The sequence below is a fragment of the Taudactylus pleione genome, unplaced genomic scaffold (genome assembly GCF_031769625.1).
Source record: "Taudactylus pleione unplaced genomic scaffold, aTauple2 ptg000093l, whole genome shotgun sequence".
In the NCBI taxonomy this organism is placed as follows: domain Eukaryota; kingdom Metazoa; phylum Chordata; class Amphibia; order Anura; family Myobatrachidae; genus Taudactylus; species Taudactylus pleione.
The window spans coordinates 21,113,944-21,137,960 of record NW_028284495.1 but is presented as its reverse complement, the minus strand read 5'-3'; the positions used below and the strand labels follow the sequence as shown (position 1 = coordinate 21,137,960).

The 24,017-nt window shown below is 44.5% G+C and overlaps 1 protein-coding gene across 1 annotated transcript; it reads left to right on the top strand.

The window, feature by feature from the left end:
* The first annotated feature begins 4,464 nt into the window (after nucleotides 1–4,464).
* LOC148526874 (uncharacterized) lies at nucleotides 4,465–17,959 on the top strand. Its single transcript, XM_088469509.1, has 5 exons — nucleotides 4,465–4,494; nucleotides 14,963–15,072; nucleotides 16,488–16,542; nucleotides 17,230–17,391; nucleotides 17,567–17,959. The coding sequence occupies exons 1-5, from the start codon at nucleotides 4,465–4,467 to the stop codon at nucleotides 17,957–17,959; spliced, it is 750 nt and encodes a 249-aa protein (XP_088325635.1).
* The last annotated feature ends 6,058 nt before the right edge of the window (nucleotides 17,960–24,017 follow it).

The window sequence follows — 24,017 nt, the reverse complement described above, 5'->3', positions numbered from 1 at the left end:
ATGAGTGCCAGTGAGTTGTGATAAGTGATGACTTCAATATGAGACACATTCAGAGGTGAGACACGAGGGACAGAAGTTACCATAGGCATGTTAGTAGAATCTCTTACAAACCTGCCATGTGTACAATGTATAGCTGTTGGATCTGGGTAACACGGTGATAAATAAATGCAAAAAAAGTATTAAAAAACAAGTCTGCAACCTATTTTACAATACCGCCTCCCACCATGCTCAAGGAGGGCAGATCAGCACTCATTCGAGTGTACTACCTGCTCCTGCCAGCAGAGTGGCAGACTAGGGCACAAATCCTGGCACTACTGTAGGGTTACTTTGACATTTTTTGCAATTTGTTTTCTAAAGTTATACAATGAAGATATATTTATTTGTGATTTTTAGCCACTGATGAATACGAAATAATATGTATTGTCAAATGAAAAATTTTTTCTTAATTAGTTACAAATACACACTCTTGACACACACTATGCTGGGCATTCACTGTACAATTATCTGGACGATCTGCCGGATATCAGTGGATTGCACAGATAATTGTACAGTGTATTGCCAAGACCGACCACTAAAGAAATCATCCAGCATGTCCAAAAGATTCGATAATTAGTTGGCTTTATCTGGCAGTGTGTGCTCTAACGCGGCCATCCACTCAATATTTCCCCCTTTCCTTCACAGCAGAGGAACCAGAGAATATTCTCCCCTGTGAAGGAACACAAATATAGTGGCCGTACACTGTGAACTATCCCACAGTTGGCTTGATTCTGAGATGCACGCAATGCCCACGTTCATATCGTTAAGGGATTATTTGCAGCTGTGCATGCCAAAAGTTCTGAAAACCCCTATGGCGTATGCATACCACTGAGTGTAGGCACACAGGTGCTGTTGTGATTGGGGCAGACGGTAACAGAAAGGTGGTGTAAAGTTATGGGTGTGCCTGGGCGGTGACTGTGTGGAGTCTAATAGTGCATTCAAAAATGGTGTATTCAGTAGGGATATTATGGGAGTGTCTTGGGCTTGTCAATGCAAGCAGCTGCATTCACAACCACACAGCCGCAAGCATAGGGGGCCATGGTCAGACAGAGAAACTGCATCTGTCATAGGGCTGGTGCAATTTTCAATGGTGGCGTATAAGGACTAACCAATCTATATTACAGTGTGCACAGGTTATAGAAGTGGACGTCTCAGTCCTTGCACATTCAGCCACATGGATGTACACAAGGGCAGGAGTCTGTATGCGAAGACGAACGATCGCTAATAGACACTGCTGTGTTCACTTTTGGGTGCGACTCAGAATCAAATCCAGTGTAAGGCCTCAATGTCAGCTTGTCAGGTAATATGTCTGTCGTTCTGACATTTATCTGGCAGTGTATGCCCAACATAAGTAATCAAAGGTCAATGAGGTGCATTCTGAGGTCACATAATTAATTGGAGTGCACATGTATAAAATTAAGCTGTTTTAATTGGCTTCAAAATAAATTCACCAGTCTGTAGAAGGTCCCACAGTTAAATTGTACATGAGGTTCATAAACTTATTACCGTTGGCAGGGCTATATTTCAGCAGGAACAAGCAGGTTCCTGGACTTCTCATCAATTATGATGTAATGTCCTAGGCCAAAGTGTATTTTCTATAACTTTATTTTAAAAACCATTTTGAGTGCCTTCTTTTGTAAATATTATATATATATATACATATTCACACCTTGACAAAGGGGCTCAAACACTCCGAAACGTTGGTTTGTTTCATGTGACATGATTTAATATATTTAATTTGCTGTCAGTCTCTGAGTGCCGCAGCCTTTTTGTATTTTAGTATATATACATATATATATATATATATTCATATTGCGTGTAAGGCCCATGATGTACTACTGCAATGGTGTTAAACACCACACCAAACAGCCCCTAATTCACCCCAAAGTGATGTATTTTTATTTGCAGCCCATAAGGGTGTGTACAAAATGATGCATTCCCAGGGCTACTATGAGTGTGGCATATGTGCGCAATAGATTTCGATCATCGCCCGCAAATTCACTCAACCCCCTTATATTTTGCTAGTGAGCAACTTGCTGCTTGACAGCTGTATAGTTCTGAATCAATTCTTGAACCCTTCATTTAGGCTTCATTTAAAAAAAACTTATTATAAAAAAGTGAAGGTAAAACAAGTTGAATTCACAAAATTACCTAGAAATTATCTATAATTATAGCTCTACAGATTAAGGGGCCTATTTATCATTGATAAATGGCCCAGTAACCATGCGGAAACACTTGTTTTGCATATTTTAGTTATCGGGCCATTGATTATCAGGGGTCCGATAGGACCCCCTGATATTCAGCAAACTCCGAAAACTGAAAGTTTTCAGAGTTTGCTCATGAGAACAAGCGCCATCTTCAGACGGCGCTTGCTCTTGTAGCCCGCTCCTTCCTATGGGAAGGAGTTCCGGGGATTTAAAGAGGGATCTGAGCGGATCCCTCCGCCACCTTCTCACGGACTCCTTGGGTCACGCATGCGTAGCTGGACCGACGGGGAGGAGGTTAGTAACGCAGCTACATCTGTAGCTGCCATACTAACTGACGGACAGCTGCTTTTCAGAGCAGCTGTGCCCGCACCAGCGCAATGATGATTGCTCTGGTGCAAAGTTTCCCCCACTGTGAGTTGGACACTTAAGTAAACTAAATGTGGGTTACACATTCTCAAAGCAACACCTGGTTCTGTCCTGTAACACCCTAACATCCAATTGTACAAGCATAGACGTAACCAACCATAATGGCCATGTAGCTTCTATAGGAACTTTTAGCATGAGTCTTCACAGTCTGGGTGTATATGCATTTATTCAAACAGCTAACAGATATGTCAGATAACCTTGTGTATATAAAGTTTAGGCACCTCTATCAGATTGCTAAATATGTAGTTAATATGCTGTATTGTTAATTGTGGTTTTGGGATGGTGGATGAGTGTGCTTAAGAAGTGGAAAATACATAAGATTTATATGACAGGAATTATAGTATATACGTATGTACTGTAATCCCCTTAACACATACAGTATATTGTTACATAGCCATACAATATAATATTTGTAGAATTTGTTTTCATGTTAAACAATATTTTTTAAATATTTTATCATTGTAGAAACGTTTGTTTTACTTCATTTCGTAGGCAATACTTCAATTATTAAATGCACATCATGTCTCCTTTAAAGCTTTGGCTGCAGTGTAATATCGTGCAAATCTAAGCCTCAGCTCAGGAGACCCATTACACCCCAAAATGTCACTGCGTTTTAGGCAGATGGTATTTTAATATATTTCTCTGCTTTTTGGATCAGTCTCTTGGATGGTCAGATTCATTGCTCGTATCAGTATCCAAGAACTCTTAACAGGCACCACCTGTTAAAGCACTGAAGCAGGGTACCTTTCAAATTAGATGTTTTTATTGTCTTTTAGATAGGACAATTGACAAGAATGAGTCCTTTGAATTTTGTCCAATTAGCAGTTTCTCTGCACCTGAATTGTTGTAAGAAAGTATTGCTCTTTCACACTTATTATATGTAGCTATGTGTACTGTACACACACACTAATATAAAAACATGTACATCTCTATACATATATGTATTTGCCCTACATAAGTTCCTCTTCTGCTACATTTTGGGATCAATATTTCATTTATTTATGATTTTTCTTTTATTGTGGCAACCTTTGTTCCTGTTTATGCAAATCCAACTGGCATTTATTCTAGGTAATCTTCTTTCCAGCATTAGCTTAGGTGTACATTAAATATATCTAATACTTTCTAACATTTCCAAAAGAATATTCCTGTCTCACAGTTGAGGCAGCTGTTTGCCTTCTGGATTTGCCATAATTACCTCACAAGCAGGTTCCAGAAATCCAAAGCTAGGACATAAGCAAAAATGTATTTCAGTTCAAACCCCCAAACGGAAGAATTATGTTACTGGACTTATTTGTTTAACTGAGACAATTGTAGGGAAAACTTATTTTCCTAAATATTAATATACATAATATACATATTAGAGCGTGGCTATATAGATACATATAAAAATATTTAGGCCACTTCTAATCGTCCTAGAAAGTTTAAATTTGGCACACTGGTAGCTATGTAGGGCACACTTAACTGCATGCATACACATACACCCTCACATGCACACACACACACAAAAACATTTACAGCTCGTCTCAATTTATTAGGATTAAACCATTCCATTAAATATAGTGAAGTTTTTACATAAAGAATGGCACTGCCATGCCATCACGAAGTACCCGTTACACTATTTCCTCTGCGAAGAAAGGACGCATAAGTCAGTAAATAGAGGAACAAATGATATAAACACCTGTTGCAGTGTACCCAATTCTCCGGACCTACCCAATCCAGCGGTCACCGTGGTAAGTGTTACACTGTAGCCGGTGAGTGTGTTACATATACGCTAAGTTAAGAGTGCCTATGGGCTATGGTAATTGCTCTCACACTTTCTGTGCAGGTAAGTCGGTTATACTTGACTCTTCCCTCCCTCTGTCTGCAACTTGGGTGCTTTCATGGGCTGGTGCTTCCATTTGGCATTTTTAGGCAGCCGCCTAGGGTGCCCTGACCTGTGGTGTGGGGGAGGCACTGAAGATGCCTAGCATAAATACTAAGGATGTCTCTAACATCATTATTCTGATTACAGCTGGCAGCAGCTGCAGATCTTATAAGCTTCATTTCTAGTCACCTGTTCTGGCCATCACTTCTGTTAATGATATACCTGGTGCAGGCAGTGTCACTTATCCCCTTCCTTCTCCTCCCCTTCTATTCCAGCCAGTCAATCCTAGAAGAAGCTGTGAATCCCAGACGAAACAAGGAGGCAGAGCAGAATGCCATTGGCAATTCTTAGTCAGAATATTTTAGTAGCTTTGTTTTTTCCTGTCTTTTATTTTTAATAAATCTGGCAGTGTATCTTAGTACATTACTAGCCTTTGCAGTGAGTGAAGGTCTCATTCTTTCTAAAATAAATCTAGGACCTACAGTAGTACATAATCTCACTTCACATCCATTACAAAATAAACACTGTGCTCTTTATACAACGTAACTTCCCTCTCTCTGCTGAGACTAATGTTTAGTAATTGTCCTTAAATTAGGGCTAGAGAAACAAAGTACAAGTAACCAGTGTGGGACTGGCCAACCAGTGTGTGTCAGAAATCATTGGTGGGCCCCACTCTCCATAGTGCCCACACAAATATTGTTCCAAAGACTTGGTCAAAAGCATGTGAATGAGGTTTTATGTATATGGCTAGGAAGAGGCTATTGGGTGTATGAGGAGCAGTAGGGTGAAGCTTTGCCTAGTGTGCCTAGAAAGTCTGCAAAAGCCCTGGGTATTCCCTCTGTAGCACAAGCTATTCTCACCTAACTGTCTGAGTGAGTCACTGTCTGTGGCATACATAGATACTCCCGATGGCTGCAGACATCTGCTCAAAAAAGGTATCGGTACCACCATAAAAAGAACTATTTCCCAGAGGATTTGGGTCAGGTTGACATGTACAGTATATAAAATAAAGCCTGCCTAACCATGTGACACCTATCATAGAAACACTACACTAGCCTTTTCAAATCTAAGGTATTCCAAAATGTATATTCAATAAGGGTGGCTTTTATCAAACAAACCAACTTAATGTGACAGGGTTTTTGTTTCATAAATAAAGAAGCTATACGGAAGTGACGATGTACCTTTTTTTTAACAAACTTTTTATTAATTTTTTAAAAAGTAAAGGGCAAGGTGTACAGAAAGAAGAAGGGTAGAAGGGAACCCTAAAAAAGGTAGCCCAGAGCAAAAGTGCAATCAATACTAAGGACCCTATTTACTGCAATCCGCACTTCAAATGCGGATTGTAGTGTGATAATTTCACCAAATATTCGCATTGCAAATTTAGGAATTATTACGAGAATCTATCAACATTCTCAATCAGGGACAGAGCTTGTGAGAAAGCTCTGTCCCTGTGATCCCCACCGCACACTTCTCACTGTATTTTTTTTCAAAAAATACACTGAGAGTGCCTCTGCAAATGTGCCAGTGCTAGCTAGCGCTATCCCATGCCATGAGATATGCCCCATGCCATGAACAAACCATATTCTATCTAGAATTAAGTGTAGTGAGGGGGAGTCTGTTTATTTAGAACAGAAAGAAATCAGAGAGCAGACGACGTTTAGTATAAGGCAGATTATTCTCTGCATATGTTTTGGTCGTATGTTTGTAAAGTTAATGATAACCGCTCTTTACACATTAGATATAGCTTTGGATACTCCCACCAAATGTGTGGGGCAGGATATAGTTACTACAGCAGCAGAGCCGGCCCTAGCCAATTTGGTGCCCTAGGCAAGATTTTGGCTGGTGCCCCCATCTATATAAATATATAGATATACACATGCAAATGGATGGGAGCACTCCAGTCTCAATAAATGAAATTACATCACACTAATGTTGTAATGCAACGCTTCAGTGCTTTATTGTGCTTTTATCAAGCAAAATGCTGCACTGTATGAGCGTTGAATAAGCCATGATGTCACATGTTGGAGACGAGGCTGAAGTCAATGACTGACTCCCCTGGTCTTCAGAAATCATTAATGGCAGGATTCTTTACTTCTTAAAAGGTATGTGTGTACTGTTATTCTTTGTTCACTTTGACAAAGAGGCGGCTGTGTCCTGAAACGTTAAAATTGTTCACTGTGATTTAGTGAATACACGTGTTTGAATATTAGAAGTCTCTCAGTGCCGCTGTGTGCTTGCATTCATGCATTGCACACTATTGGAATATTTCCAGAGGACTCCAAAGCATTTTTACAGAAGCGGGAGAGTGCCAGTCTGACAGAACCATTATATATATATATATATATATATATATATATACATATATATATATATATATACCTAGAAGCACCAAAGGTGTATCAACACCTTTAAAGTGTGAAGAAATATTATGTGCATTTATGGTGTAGACAAGTGTAGAAATGGTCCTACTTCTAAAAACAGAGGGCCTGATTCAGAGCCGGACGCTATTTGCGCTCGCTCGTCCAGAAAAAGGGGCTGGCTATTTAAATTGACCGTTCGCTCTTCGCGGTCTGTTGACGCCTCTATGTCTAAACGAGTGAACAAAACATGCGGACGGTTTTTTGTAAAAAACGCCCCCTGGCCGCTCGCATCATACGTCATCTCCGCTATTTATTAGATTAATCGAGTACATCGAAAGGCGAATGAACTGCTCGCTATTCATGTGGTTGCATTTTCCTACCGCAATCATGCGAGCAGTTCTGGCTAAAAGACACCCAAGTTACATGGTCGATGACGCTGCTTTGTTAATTATGCACACCCTTAAAACTCCCGTTTTGACCGTTTGGCACGCCTGCGTTCGGATCTCCACTCCCCGTTTTCAAGCACCTTCCCCTGTTACCACCCACAAACGCCTCATCCTGTCACTCAAATTAGCAGGCATTCGCTATTTTGCGAGCACACGATTTTCGGCCGCACTGACTGGTTCGCGCATGCGTACTAAAACCATACGCATACGCAGATTGCGAACATCGCTCGGAGCGAACGAGCGGCTCTGAATCAGGCCCTGAGTGCAAGTCAGTCAAAGGCAAACATAAATAGCAACATATGTACACATGGCAAACACTATTCAACAACTTTAGCTAAATCCTAATAACACCATCTGACTGGCAACCAATGAGGAAACTTTTTACTGCAGCATATAGTGTAAACAGAAAGTGCTTACCAGTGTGTACTAACAAGGTGGATGGCCGGCAGGTGCTTCCAAAACACCTACGTCTCCAATCGTCTGTGAAGAGAACCTGACTTAGGCTTAAGACACTGCACAGCCGGAAATATGCGCCGGCTCATCAATGTTAAACACATCCACCTGAGATCACACCCATCTAACTACAAGGTTCTAGGTGGTCAAAAAAGAGTAAGTCAAAGTGTGGAAATGGCATGCGTTCCACCAAGGCACCGGAAGAAGGAACTGCTATGCATTCCAGAGCATAGATATCACTTACACAATGCAAACATAAAGGTAGCTATTAGTAGCAAATGTTCAAACATGGATGGCGCTAACAGCGTGTAACCATAAGGGTAACTATAGGCAACCAGTACAAATGATGTCCAAAACAGTAAACACAGGGCAGTGTGGCTCAGCTTAGTTTCATTCAAAGCAATGGTTGGGAAGCGGGGTCTGCTCTGAACCGATTCATAAAGTGGAGGATATAAACAAATACTAAACAAAACACAATGTACACAACTGAGGGTGTAATGCTACAGATGGACAATCTGAAAAAATATATAATATAGCATAAATCCGAAAATATCAAATAAAGAGAATGACTGATAATGAGATATATGAAAAGACAAAAACATGTATATTGAACGGAACTAGATAGTAACCCAGGAGCGGGATCTAAGCCCAAAAATAATAACACCATGAGGATGGCGGAGTCACAACTACTGTAGACAAATAAGCTAAAGTGTCTACAGTGTACATGCATGTGATGAGACAAATATGAGAACAGTAGTGTGCAAGAAAAGGTGATATATTCCCAAAACGTGCAGAATACATACCATGTGCCATGACAGGTGGACATAAAGTGTAACAGGGTCGCTACTAAAGTAAAGAGAACCCAATCATCAAACAAGCTACCAGTCTTGCCTCATATGAGGTCCAAAGGGAAGGGTGCGTTTAACCCCATATGTTGCCCTAGATTACAGCCACTGAACTCCGGGCTGGAGCGGCAGGCAGGGGGAAGCGGCAGAGAGCCCTGGAATGCCCCTAGGCATTTCAGTCGCCCCTAGGCATTTGCTTATAATGCCTATGCCTAGGGCCGGCCCTGTACAGCAGAGGTTAGCTGTGTGCTGACATTTTTTCATGTATTTCTATGGAAAAAGATACCATCTCAAAAGTACTTTGACAACTTTCTCTCTAATATGTGGAAGAGGATGTTACATTAGCTTTGATGCTTGTTCCCTCCTCTGTGTCTGTCATCTCTTATATTATATATATTTTTATCATACAATCAGGTAATGCTCACTACCAGTGGCGTAACTAAGGTCCTCGGGGCCCAGGGCAAATTCAAGATTGCCACCCCCCACACACACACAGGAAAATACGTGTTGTGCGCTGCAAAAAAATTGGCCTGGTCAAAAAACAAAAGGGACTTGGCTACTGAAAATGGGGCGGGCCAACATGACACGCCACCAATTTCTTGTCAGTCTGGGAACATTCCTTTCTATTCCATATGCACATTACCTATACAGTGGTTTCTCACAATTGGAACCTCTGAAGAAATACATCCTCCCTCATCTCACTCAATCATCTCCCTCCCTGTGTTGTCTCTTAGCCACACCATTGCCTCCCCCCGCATCGTCTCTCAGCACACCATCACTGCCCCCCTAGGTCAACTCTCAGCACACCATCACCCCCCCTGCGTCAACTCTCCGCACACCATCACCCCCCCTGCGTCAACTCTCAGCACACCATCAACCCCCCTGCTTCAACTCTCAGCACACCATCACCTTCCCCCCTGCATTGTCTCTTAACACACCATCACCTCATCCCCTGCATTGTCTCTCAACACACCATTACCTCCCCACCTGCATTGTCTCTCAACACACAGACACACATTGACACATATACATACATACTGACGCATACACACACACTGACACAGATACACACACAAACTGACACACACACATTGCCACAGATACACACAGTCACACACTGATACAGACACACACTGACAGACACACACACACTGACACAGATTCACACACACCTTTCACACAAATGCAACCAGCCGCAGCAGTCCGACCCCCCCCACATCCACCACCCCCTCCCATCCCTGCAAAAAAAATTATACTTCCCTGGCTGGTCGGGAGCAGAGAGAGCACTGGTAAAGGAGAATCACCCTGAGAGAATGGGAAGACTGCCTGGGAGGGGCTGCACGCTTCTGCTGCAGCTCCCCCTACAGTCCCAAAGCAGCACCTACAGGCACACAAGCCTGTTTGTTCAAAATTCAGTCCGGGAGCAATGGAGGTGCTGGGGAGGGGGTACAGTGTTCTGGCCGGTGGCACCCCCCTTTGCTGGGCCTGTCACGGCGCCCAGAGCACGTGCCCCGCTTGCCCAGCCCTGGTTACGCCACTGGTTGGGGTCCTTAAGCAACTGCCTCAGCTGCCCTGTATTTACTCTTCTCTCTGCGTTACTTATCTGTATGGCACCTATCACTGCCTGTATAGTGCACCTCTCTTATAGCTATTTATTTTTCTGTGCAGGGGAGGGCTGAGTCTTTCCACAGGTATCAGAAAGTCTAGATGTGCCCCTGCCAATACAGTGCTGGACATGATCAGAAGAGGCACCCAATTTGGCCCTTTGAGGTACAGTGTGTGTCCTAAGAGGCTGGAGCAGCATCGCCAGGCCCCTACCATAACTTTACTATGGTGCTTGGTAATGCCTGATCCACTGCACAACATTCAGACATGTGACATTAGAAGAAAATAAGCCCTCCCTTTCTTTATTATTTTTGTATTATCTTTAGTTTAGTATATAAGTTTTTTAGTATATATAGTGGTTTATTTAGTGCTAGTTTTATTCAGTTTTCTTTTTACTATATTTTTTATTATCTTTAGTTTAGTATATTAGTATTTTAGTATATATAGTAGTAGGGGAGGAGGAGGGAGTAGGGGAGTGGACAGAGTAGTTAGGGTGCAGCCATGGACTGGCCATGCATCAGGAGAAAGATAAGTGTGCTGTTATTGTTATTTGTTGTACTTTGTTACTTGCTCATTTAGGAATTTTCATGGATCTCAGAAGGGGCGGAACTCAGCTGAAAGTGGGCATTTCTGGGCATAGAGAGTGGTGTTTTGTCTCAATTTAGAAGGTGTAATTGTTGGGAGGTGTCTGTGCCCAAATCTGACTAAGCTAAGGGGTTATGTATTACTTATAATTATTATTATTGCTGGTTCGCAGTGGTGGCAAATCGTAGGTGTTATATCTGAGCTGGTGACCCTTAGTCACTCGACGGTGATGTGGATTTCTATCATCCACTGTCCTGCATTAGGTGTATACAGCTAGTAACTGCTCAGGTAGCAGGATCATAGGCCCTCATTCAGAGCCGTACGCTCTGAGCAGAGCGCACGCACTGAATGAGGGCCGGGCTCCATTTTCATGGAGCGTCCTCCTGGACGCTCGTATAGCTGTGGGTCACCACCCACAGGCTATACGAGCGTGCATTTTGATGGCCGCGATGGTCGTGACCATCGCGACCATCGAAATTGCGAGCCGGAGCCTGCGGTTGAGGTTTTCAACCGCAAGCTCCGGAGTGATTTTGGCTCTCACAGAGCCAAAATCACTCCCACTGACATCACTAGTGATGTCAGTGGGCCGGCTTCTGACGGGAGGCGTTCCCGTGGGAACGCCCCCGGCAGGGAGGCACGCCCCCGGCACGCCCACCAAAGGGGGCGTGCTGTCAATCAACATTGACAGCACGCCCCCTTTGATCGGACACAACGAGCGAAGGATTTTCCTTCGCTCGTCGCGTCTGGCGCATGCGCACGACGGAGCTCCCTCCATCGTGCGCATGCTCAGTGCCTAACATCGACCCACTTGCGAGCGGACAGCCGCTCGCGAGTGGGTCTGAATCAGGCCCATAATCCTTAGTTAATAAATTATTGAAGTGAGCCACTGACATAAGTAGGAAAATCAATTGCTAGCATTTGCAGGTAATGTGATTTATATATTTATGTATATATATATATATATATATATATATATACATATATATATATTTATTATATTATTTAAAATAAAGAGAATGTGTTAGTTGAGTTAATAGAGTTGTGTGATGGGCAGCAATGTGCACTGGCTGTATTACCCTCTCCTAGCACCTGGGTCACTATAACACAGCTGGGTTACTCACATCTCCTGCCATGGCTGTGTGATGGGCAGCAATGTGCACTGGCTGTATTACACTCTCCTAGCACCTGGGTCACTATAACACGGTTGGGTTACTCAGAGCATCCCCTGCCATGGCTGTGTGATGGGCAGCAATGTGCATTGGCTGTATTACCCTCTCCTAGCACCTGGGTCACTATAACACAGCTGGGTTACTCAGAGCATTTCCTGCCATGGCTGTGTGATGGGCAGCAATGTGCACTGGCTGTATTACCCTCTCCTAGCACCTGGGTCACTATAACATGGTTGGGTTACTCAGAGCATCCCCTGCCATGGCTGTGTGATGGGCAGCAATGTGCATTGGCTGTATTACCCTCTCCTAGCACCTGGGTCACTATAACACAGCTGGGTTACTCAGAGCATCTCCTGCCATGGCTGTGTGATGGGCAGCAATGTGCATTGGCTGTATTACCCTCTCCTAGCACCTGGTCACTATAACACAGCTGGGTTACTCAGAGCATCCGCTGCCATGGTTGTGTGATGGGCAGCAATGTGCATTGGCTGTATTACCCTGTGCTAGTAACAGTGGCATACCTAGGGTATTTGGAGCACAGGGCAATTTTAAAAATGGAGCGCCCCCCCCCTTATGTGTGTGCGACAAAAAATGGTCGTAGTCACTTAAAAATGGTCCACATTATGCAGGCCCCCAATAGAGTCCCTTATACAGTACCCCAGTATGCAATGTCCCCCCCCCAGTAGTGGTCCATCTTATGCAGGCCCTAGTAGTGCCCCTTATACAGTACCCCCAGAAGTGGTCCCCCTTATGCTGGTCCCCAGTAGTGATCCCCCCTATCCTGTAGCGGTCCTCCCTATTCAGTGCCCCCAGTAGTGGTCCCCCCAGTGCAGTGCCCCCTGTGCCACCAGTAGTAAGCCCCTTATATAGTGCTCCCAGTAGTAGCCCCCCTATGCAGTGCCCCATGTAGTGGTCTCCCCTATGCAATGCCCCCAGCAGAGCCCCTTCTACAATGCCCCCAGTAGTGGTCCCCATTATGCAGGCCCCCAGTAGTGATCCCTCCTAACCAGTGCCCCTGTAGCGGTCCTCCCTATTCAGTGGCCCCAGTGGTGGTCCCCCCAGTGAAGTGCCCCCTGTGCCCCCAGTAGTAAGCCCCTTATATAGTGCTCCCAGTAGTACTCCCCCTATGCAGTGCCCCAGTAGCGGTCCCCCTATGCAGTGCCCCCAGTAGTGTCCCACCCATGCAGTGCCCTTTATATAGTGCCCCCAGTAGTAGTCCTCCCTATGCAATGCCCTTAGTAGTGGTCCCCTGATGAAGTGCCCCCAGTAGAGGTCACCCCCAGTAGTGGTCCCCTCTCCAATGCAGTGCCCTCAGTAGTAGTCACCACCAGTAGTGCCCCCAGTAGAGGTCACCCCCAGTATTGCCCAGTAGAGTTCCCCCCTACTAGTGCCCCCAGTAGTAGCCCCCCCTTCCCAGAAAAATACACACAAGTAAAGAAAAGAAAAACACTTACCTGAATCCCCACTCGGGCTACTGCTCCCGCCGCCATCCGCACATCAGTCCTCCCGGGCTGGCACGCACTGCATTATGGGAGAGATGTCATGACGTCTCTCCCATTACCCGCTGCAGGAGTCGGAAGGCGGAGCTCATGAGTGAGCTCCAGCTCGGCTTTTGCAGTGGGTGCAGCAGCCAGTGAGAGTCTGTCTAACCCTCATTGGCTGCTGATTAACACACACATCACCACCATGTGGCAGCGATGTGTGTGCAGCAGCCAATGAGAGTCTGACTCTCATTGGCTGCTGATTAACATACACATCACTGCCGCCTAACACCAATCACTGGCCTGTGATAAGGGGCCTCCAAGCTGCCTGTTCCAGCAATCTTATCCTGCTGTGTAACGTACTTCCAGCATATCATAAATTCTCCTGCTGGGTATTACAGTACAGGAATTCTGTTACACATAGAGTAAAATGCTAAATAATAGAGCAGTAAAACCATACAGATATACCCAGTGATAGTTTATATAGTGAGAAACACAATATATAGCTAGAAAAGCATTGACCAATAATGTAGAAGATCGGGGGGAAGGTAGATTTACTAGGCTGTGGTTTATCAAACCGCCAATGATCTGCAGCTTTTACTGATGGTTTTTAAACGGCATCGGTAATAAATGCTAAACCAGCTGGACTTACCATTTATTACTGCTGCCATTTTCAATCCATCAGTCAAAGCTGCAGTTAATTGGTGGCTTTGATAAACCATGGCCTAGTGACTCTAACCAGAGACATTATCCCATACATCAGGGGTAGGCAATGCTGGGCACTCCAGCTGCTGTAGAACTACACATGACAGCATGCCTTGCCATAGCTTTAGCATGCCCTAAAAGTAAAACTCTGGCAGAGCATGTTGATAGTTCCATTGCACCTGGAGTGCCACACATTGCCTATCCCTGCCCTAAAATATTAGCCCCTAATATGTCAGTATCCATCAATAAGTATAACTGATCTTCAGTTTATCTCAATTGGGCTCTCACTGAGTTTTTACTGTCACTCATTAGATAAGAGAACATCATTATCTCCTGTCACTCCTGTAAGTGTTTCATGTTGCAATCCCACAGGTGTGACACTTCCATATGGCTGGATGGTGCCAATTTATGTCAGAGATTAGGGCAGGCTTGCCTACCCTCCTAATTTGGTTGGGAGCCTCCCGACTATCGGGTACCGCTCCCAACCCCCCTAGAAAGGCAGGCAAGTCTCCCGGCTGCCGCCTGACCCCCCAACTATAACTAGAAACCCCCTTCAGCGAGGAGCCCGATGACACGATTCGTGCTAAATTGTGTCATCGTGGCTCCACCCCCCACTTCACAATGCCTTTATTTTATTTCGGAGTCAGTGCTCGGCCACGCCCCCCGCTGTGTGCAGGCATTCAGCTCCCTCCCGGAAGGAGGGAGCTGAATGTCAGCAACTATGGATTAAGTGCCATTGGGAAGTTCATACTGAGAATTTCCATCTCCCTTTTCTTGCAGACTGACAATGAGGACCTGCAAAAAGAACTGGCCCAGCTCCGGCAGCAGCACAGCACGGAGGCAGAGCAGCTGTATAGTATTATATCCGTGCTCAGTGACCAACTCAGAGGGTATTTATATTCTGTCATGTAACACTGTATATACTCTGGTAGTAAGTCATTTATATACAGTAGGTGTAACTAAATTATGTAACACTGTATATACTCTGGTAGTAAGTCATTTGTCTAGGTGTAATTATGTAACTGTATATACTCTGGTAGTAAGTCATTTGTCTATGTGTTACTATGTAACACTGTATATACTCTGGTAGTACGTCATTTATATAGGTGTAACTATGTAACACTGTATATACTCTGGTAGTACGTCATTTATATAGGTGTAACTATGTAACACTGTATATACTCTGGTAGTACGTCATTTATATAGGTGTAACTATGTAACACTGTATATACTCTGGTAGTACGTCATTTATATAGGTGTAACTATGTAACACTGTATATACTCTGGTAGTACGTCATTTATATAGGTGTAACTAAATTATGTAACACTGTATATACTATGGTAGTAATCTATTGTCTAGGATAAATGGTTGCCAAACTTTTTCGAACCACGGCACCCTAGATTATCAGCATTTTTTCCACGGGACCCCCTGGGCCAAAAGTTTCTTATTGAGAAATTCAGAACAAATTAAATAAAGTAAATTGTGCTTCTATGTCACCCTTAGGGTCAGTTATGTGGTGGGTGACAGGGCTGTGCTTCTTTTTGTCCACATATTCTTTGATTGGCAGCCATTAGCACTGATTTTACCTATCACACTGACTAAAATTATTTTATTTGGTACTGGACCACCACTCCGAGATACCCCTGCATGTGCACTGAGGGACCCCAGGATGCCACGGCACACAGTTTGGGAACCACTGGTCTTGGTGTAATTATGTAACACAGTATATACTCTGGTAGTAAGTCATTTATCTAGGTGTAATTATGTAACACTGTATATACTCTGATAGTAAGTCATTTATCTAGGTGTTACTATGTAACATTGTATATACTCTGGTAGTACGTCATTTATCTAGGTGTTACTATGTAACATTGTATATACTCTGGTAGTACATCATTTATCTAGGTGTAACTATGTAACACTGTATATACTATGGTAGTAAGTCATTTATCTAGGTGTAATTATGTAACACTGTATATACTCTGGTAGTAAGTCATTTATCTAGGTGTAATTATGTAACACTGTATATACTCTGGTAGTAAGTCATTTATCTAGGTGTAAAGAGGGTCAGAGGATAATGTACTGCTGATGTCCCCGTAGCTCAGCGATTATGCTCATACGCAAAACATTGTGACTAGCCCTACAGTGCATGCATTACACAGAGTGTATGCACACAGGTGCTTCTACCAATGGGACAGACGGTATCAGAAATGGGGTGGGAAAGTGATGGGCGTTCTTGTGTGCTGACTGGGAGGTCAACTTAAATAAATAAATAAATAAATAAAACTGCACATTATCTCTTAGTGTGACCACGAGGAACGCCATCCTGGAACAACAGCTGGAGAAGGATCAACATCAGGTTAGTGATAATGATAATGAGCCCATCACCTGCACACAGTATAGGCAGCCAGTCTATTTATCTCCAGGAGACCTATTTACCAATGTTCCCAATAATGCACATGAGCTAGTGGTCACTATCTGAGAGGGATCCTTTGGCAGATGTTACACTGATATCACCCCAGCTACATGTAACACAGGTGCTCCAGGGGTAGTGTAGTGACCTAGTCAGTGTGAGGATATAGGCCCTGATTTAGAGGCGCTCGCTATTTGTGAGCGCTCGCTCTGAATCAGGGCGGGCCGGTTTAGTTTTTACCCCGGCCTCCAGGCCACTCGACCATCGTGACCATCAGGCTTGCTACGAGACCCTTGTGGTAGGATCTCGTCCACCGCAAGCCCCAGTGAACTTCCTGCTCTAATAGAGCAGGAAGTTCACTACTGACTTCCATTTGTGCAGTCACCCCCCCCCCCCCGACCCACCTACAAAATGGGGCGAGCTGTCTCCGGGGCACTGCCCGACTGTCGACCCGCTTGCGAGCACCATGCGCTCACGAGCAGGTCTGAATCAGGCCCATAGATATACAGGGGTGGAAGTGGCCCGGTGTACAGCGACAGGCTATACCGCCACTTCTCCCACAGCTCTCATTGTATGGCCATAATAACTAATCTGTCCTCTCTCCCTCCCCTTCTCTCTGTGCCTGTATTGCAGACTGATCCATCACCCGCTCCCTGTGCCCAAACACCCAGCACCAGGGCTGGCTGGATTCGGCTCTGGACCTCTATCCGTGCCATCTTTTTTAGAAGAGAGAGGCCCAGCCCACCCAAGAGCCCCAGCACTGATGCAGCACCCCATAGTGCCATGCAGATGCAGGTAATTGTATGAGGAGTCATTTGGACACAAGTAATGTTGCAGTATTTACAGTATTAATAATTTCTAAAGAACGGATGGAGGTAACTGTGCTTAAAAATAGGAGGTAAAAGAACTACATTCTATAGAAATAAGCATCATTTTTTGGTTATAATCACAACTTTTTTATGACTTGTAGATCATTCAGAGAGAGATAACTGACCTGAGCCAGATGCTGCAAAGCAGGAGAGAATACCTCCAGCAAGTCGCCCTCATGAGAGAGGCAGAGGAAACATCCAGGAGAGAAGCAGAGGAACTGAGAGAACAACTACAGGAGGAGAAAGCAGAGAGGGGAAGGCTGGCAGCATTACTATCACATAACACCAAGAAGATGCAGGTTATGGAGGATGAGCTAACCATCGCTAAGGCAGCAACAAAAGGTCACAATAAGCTGCAAAAACAGTTTAATAAATTGGTGGCCAAGCTAAAGCAAAAAGACCAGGACATAGAGGGCCTACAGCAGGAGATCACTGTGCTAAAGACACGGATGGATGGCGTTGGGGCAGCGAAAGCTGAAGAAAATAAAAACTGAATGATCAGGAGAGCCCGGAGCAATGTAGCTTAGGGAATAAACTCTTTAATCTTTTAAAAACAAAAATAAAACTTTTTTTTTTGCAAACTAAACTTATAAGTCTTCTAGTGACAACTTTTTTTGAAAAAGATCTTTGGAACATGTTTGAATCACAATCGTTAGCAAAAATTCAACTTATGAACAATCAGAAATAATTATAAAAACTTAGGCCCTCATTCAGAGCCGTACGCTCTGAGCAGAGCGCACGCTCTGCATGAGGGCCGGGCTCCATTTTCATGGAGCGTCCTCCTGGACGCTCGTATAGCTGTGGGTCACCACCCACAGGCTATACGAGCGTGCATTTTGATGGCCACGATGGTCGTGACCATCGCGACCATCGAAATTGCGAGCCGGAGCCTGCGGTTGAGGTTTTCAACCGCAAGCTCCGGAGTGATTTTGGCTCTATCAGAGCCAAAATCACTCCCACTGACGTCACTAGTGATGTCAGTGGGCCGGCTTCTGACGGGAGGCGTTCCCGTGGGAACGCCCCCGTCAGGGAGGCACGCCCCCGGCACGCCCACCAAAGGGGGCGTGCTGTCAATCAACATTGACAGCACGCCCCCTTTGATCGGACACAACGAGCGAAGGAAAGTCCTTCGCTCGTCGTGTCTGGCGCATGCGCACGACGGAGCTCCCTCCGTCGTGCGCATGCTCAGTGCAGACCATCGACCCACTTGCGAGCGGACAGCCGCTCGCGAGTGGGTCTGAATCAGGCCCTTAGTTAGCTCAGTCTTAATAAGATCACTCTTGGCTGACATCAAGGCAGCTGCCGAAGCAGGTGGGGTATGAGATGCCCACATGCACTTTACACATATGTACTCCGCACACTATCGCTTGCCACACTATACCACCATCACTATGCAAACTGGATACATCGCAACTATAGCTACATGAAACAGTAACTTGCGCACAGTATTTTTAAAAAGTTATAGGAGTTTAAATCTAGCTGGGGTATGTTACACCCCACCTTGTTCACAGAAGATTAAAAGAAGGTTCCGTGTCAGTCACATGTCAACTGTGCCAACAGTAGTAGTCCCCAGTAGAGGTCCCCCCTCCAGATGCAGTGCCTCCAGTAGTCCCCCCCAGTAGTGCCCCCAGTAGAGGTCCCCCCTCCAGATGCAATGCCCCCAGTAGTAGTCCCCCCCCAGTAGTACCCCCAGTAGTAGTAGTCCCACCCTCCCTCCCTTCAGATGCAGTGCCCCCAGTAATAGTAGTGTCCCCCTTCCTCCCTCCAATGTAGTGCAGACAAATACAACTATAAAAAAAAAACTTACCTGAATCCCCGCTCTGGTTATTGCCCCTGCCGCCGTCCGCATTTCAGTCCTCCCGGGCTGATGCGCTCTGAATTATGGGAGAGATGTCTCTCTCCCATTACCCACTGCAGGAGCCGGAAGGCGGAGCTCATGAGTGAGCTCCAGCCCGGCTCTTGCAGTGGGTGCAGCAGCCAATGAGAGTCTGTCTGACTCTCATTAGCTGCTGGTTAGCACAAACATCGCCGCTGCGCGGCAGCAATGTGTGTGCAGCAGCAGCAGCCGATGAAAGTCTGTCTGACTCTCAATGGCTGCTTGTTAACACACACATCGCCGCTGCATTGGAGGCGATGTGTGTGTAAAGACACAGCCTGAGCCCACCTCCCACCCTCCGCCTGGTGCTAAGTGCTCAGGGGGAGGAAAGGGGCTCGGCTGTGCAGCACAGGACGGTGCTGGGTGCAGGGAAACCTAGTGCCGATCCTGTGTAAATGTGTAGTGCCGACCGCACTCACTGCAGTCGGCACTACACTGTCTATTCAGAGCGGGCAAGTACCGTGGCCGGCGGCGCCCCCGTGCCGCGATCCTACAGCGCCCAGGGCACACACCCTGCTCGACCCCCCTTAGTTATGCCACTGGTCACTACTTAAGATGTTGGGTGATAACTGCTGCAGTTATTGGGATCTCTTCCTGGATTAGAACGGTATCAATTCTGGTGTCGACTTTTAGAATGTGTAGAAATTGTAACTATGTTGACCTAAGTGTATGTAGACATATTGGTTGTCAACTTAATGTCCATGTAGACTATCTGACTGTCAACACTCAGAACCTCTCAACATTATGGTATCGACAATCTGAATGTCGACTAATCATATCAGGAATAAAACAAATGGAGAGCGCTGAAAAGAGGTAAAATATTTAATAAACACTTCTAGAAAATACTGTAAAATAGAGATTTAACAATTAAATCATAAAAGAATTAATTAATAAATCTAGAACCTTTTGCGTTTGTAAGTATGCAAATTACTCGTATACATGGTACCTCACAGGGTCAAGAAATGGTCAACAATAATAAACAATAAAGTAAGATCATAAAAATAATAAATAACAGCTACCATAATAGGCATTGGGTTAGTTGAAAAAGCATCTCATGTACTCCACATACAGCCAGGAAGAGTTAGTAGAACTTTGTGTTCAGACAATGTATCACAGTTTAGTTGTATAGAAAATTTCAGCTGGTTAGTGAATGTTAGTGTCACATAGATGACAGCTGAGAAAAGCCAGGACGCCTGTGTTAGTATCTGAACCGATGGTGACCTTGTGCGCGGAGACTGATAAGTCACCTGTGATATGTGGGGCTGTCCGCCGGCGTCCCGGTTCGGATCATCTAAATGGTGTCCGTCTCAGGTCCCACGGCTCCTGGGGGCTCTCAATCACTATGAGGGGAGAGCTGTACTGTGTGCTGTGGTCCCAATAGTAAAGGTTCCCAGCAAATGAAAAGGGGTGCCGCACCTCCGTGTGTGAGGTCTCAGCGGCTGCACGAGCACAATGGCGTCTCCATACCGTGCTAGTTGGGGTGTGGGGTGGAGCCAGCTGGCGTGAGATGCGTGACCAATCGGGTACTTTCTCCATCAACGTCCAAGAGGCAACACTGGCGCGTTTCTCGGCCAATTGGAAGGGCCATTTCATTAGAACAACTAAAATCTTTTATGGTGATGGTAGTCAAATGTTGCTCCCTGTAGTCAGTAATTCTATAATTTAAAGGTGAGGTTTGTTTGAATTTTTAAGATCTTTTAAATCTCAGGTGACTCTTGAAGGGGAGATTTTTTGACATGGTGTAAGTTTGTGAACTTTTGAAGTGATCAGGATTCCATGTACTTATCTAATTTAGCATTCTAGAAGTCAAAAGGTAGGTTATAGAGTTTTGCATAGAATTCTTGGATGTTCTTTTCAATTTTATCAAATGTTTTTTGCCCATTTATCTCTTTAATTAAAAAAAATGCTTTTTTTTCTCCTTCATATGTTTTGCCCTGAGTTTGGAAACAAATACATGTTGACTCCACACTCGTAAAACTTCTGTTGAAACCAATGTAGTATGCTTGTTGTTATAACTGACAATATCTGATTAAGCTAGCTCCTGAGAAGGAGCAACCTACTGTACATCAAGCATTTGGCTATACACTGAAGCCTTCACTTTTTGTGGAAACAAGCCACAGAAATAAAGTTACGCCTTCTGATGGTGACATGAGCCTCCCATATTGTTGAAAAGTCAGGAGAAAAACTATTGTGAAAAGTATTCCATAAATATTTCAGTTTTGCCACTATCTCAGGTTTCAAAAGTAAAAATTAGCTTCCAGAGAGAATGTGCTAGGGGAGGGCACAAAGGTGTTGAGTGCCATCACTGTGTGATTCAAACAGGATACATATGAGAATTGGACATCCCAAAATTTTACCTTTCTAAACTATTAAATTAAATTTGATAAATATATGAGTGAGAAAGAGAGTTAAGAGTATAAGTGTATTCTTGTGGACTGAGAACTTCCCAGGCCTCAACCAGCTTAAATGACTGAATCTTATTTTCGTTAAAGTATCTTTTTTGGCAAATTAGTTTTATTTGCCATTACTACTATAATGTAGTTGTTGTTTTTATGACATTGTACAATTTATTTATGTTATTAATTCTACCTCATCATGTGTCCCTTTACCTGCCAACTGCTCCACATACCCCTTAATATACCATAAAAGCCCTCTCATGCCTCTTTATATGACATGAGAGCCCCAAAGGCCCCTTTATATGCCATTTACTCAAATTCCCCTTTGTATGCCATCAGAGCCTCCTCATGCCCAGTTATATGACATCAAACCCCTCCATGGTCCCCTTTATGTGCTATATATGATTTATATGCCCTTTATATGCTATCTGTCCCATATGCTCTATTATATGCCATCAGAGTTTTCTCAAGCTCCTTTATATGCCATCACCCCTCCTATACATGTCACTTTATACCCCAACTTGTGACTGCCCCTTTTGCTATCAGACTGACCCCATGTAATACATTACATACCTGTGACTGTTCACTAGTCTAATATTCCAAATAAATCAAGGATCTATGATCGTGGGCTTTGACAGAACTGCAGAGGCTGAGAACAAGCACTTGCAATGTACTCGGCTGTAAGGAACAGTTAGCATAGCACTACTTAGCAGTAAGTGCATGAGGGAGCAGAACTCTCAGTGTAGTGATGTTTTGAGAAAACAATATATATTTTCCATTTGTGGACACGGTCCATCCGGGATTATTAACACTCTAGACAGATGTCTTCATATCCGGACAGTCTGGAGAAAGCATGCGACAACCCTAACTTTAGGGTTAAAGGCTGTGTGGTAACAAGTCAGAGATGGGACAGAAAAAATTGATTCATACTTGAACCATAATCTATTGGTAGGGAACAGAAGTAAGCTACAGTAGAAAAATAAAGCTTGGCGATAAAATGGGCTACATAAGCTCTTTGATGCTACCTGTTTGGTAGGTAATTCATGCTTATTGCCACTCATGTGCCACTGTGGTGGTCACAAACATGAGGTAAGTAAGAAGGTGACATGTTTTTTGGCTTTGTAGTCATTTTGCTTCAAAGTTGATAATAGACCAGGTTTTTACATAAAAACGCATATGCATTGTCAAGAAAATTTGAGCTCCCCGGGTCACTTTCATCACTCAACTTCAGCTTCAGATCAGCTTTGGGGAGGGAAGTCTGTCTAGAAGGGTTGTGATGAGGCCTTAGAAACCTAATTAGCTTTGTTCAGGTTGGTTGTGTCACACCCAGGGGGAGATGTTACAAACCTTTGGAGTTAGATGTAGTGGAGAAGTTTCCCATAGCATCCTATCAGCTTCTGTCATTTATCTAGCATGGTCTATGAAATGACACTTAGAAACTGATAGGTTGCTTTGGGCAACTTTCTCCCCTTTATTTATCTCCAAGGCTTGATACATCTACCCTTGAAAGAGAGAAAGACATGGGTTTGATGTCTGTATGCTGGAAGAGCCAAGGGTTTGTGTTCCCAGTTGATGGGGCGAGCGAAGCTGGAAAAGATGGCCAATCTAATAGATGGTTTGCATCAGACTAGTGCTAGGGATTACCAAGGAGACATGTATGTATTTTCCAATCATAGGTGTTATTACTACATGACTTATTTATTGTGGTTCAAAGGGGATGCGGTTAACATACCGCCATCCGGAATGCCACCCATCGGAATCTAAATCCTGATGCCTACCTTTAGCCCCACGCCAAAATCCAGATGCCCGGTATCCCAAACGAAGGTAAGCCAGGGATTTCTAGCTGTTAACCGTGGGGGGAAGGGTTAGGTTTAAGCACCCTGGGGGGGCTTAGGTTTAGGCACCCCCCATGGAGGTTTAGGGTTAGGCTAGGAAATGGGGGGGTTAGGGTTAGGCACCATTGGACGGGGAGGTTAGGGTTAGGCACCCCCTGGGAGAGTTAGGTTTAGGGTGCGGGAAGGGGTGCCGGGAATAGTTAGGTTTTGGCACCACTGGGGGGAGGTTAGGGCTAGGCACCCTCTGAGGAGGTTAGGGTTAGGCACCACTAAGGGAGGGTTAGGGTTAGGGTTGGGGAGAGGGGAGGGGAGGGGTTAGGGTTGGGGAGAGGGGAGGGTTAGGGTAATTACCAGCCCTAGTCAGAATCTTCACTGTTCAGGCTTCTGGATATCTGTATTTTTTCTGCCGGGAATAGATATGGCGGCATTAAATACCAATTCTGGT

Excerpts from the sequence above, each read along its gene's own strand:
- LOC148526874 (XM_088469509.1), top strand. The coding sequence starts at position 4,465 with ATGGTAATTGCTCTCACACTTTCTGTGCAG. Across the intron at positions 4,495-14,962 it reads CTCTCACACTTTCTGTGCAG|ACTGACAATGAGGACCTGCA; the intron begins GTAAGTCGGTTA and ends CTTTTCTTGCAG. Across the intron at positions 15,073-16,487 it reads CTCAGTGACCAACTCAGAGG|TGTGACCACGAGGAACGCCA; the intron begins GTATTTATATTC and ends ATTATCTCTTAG.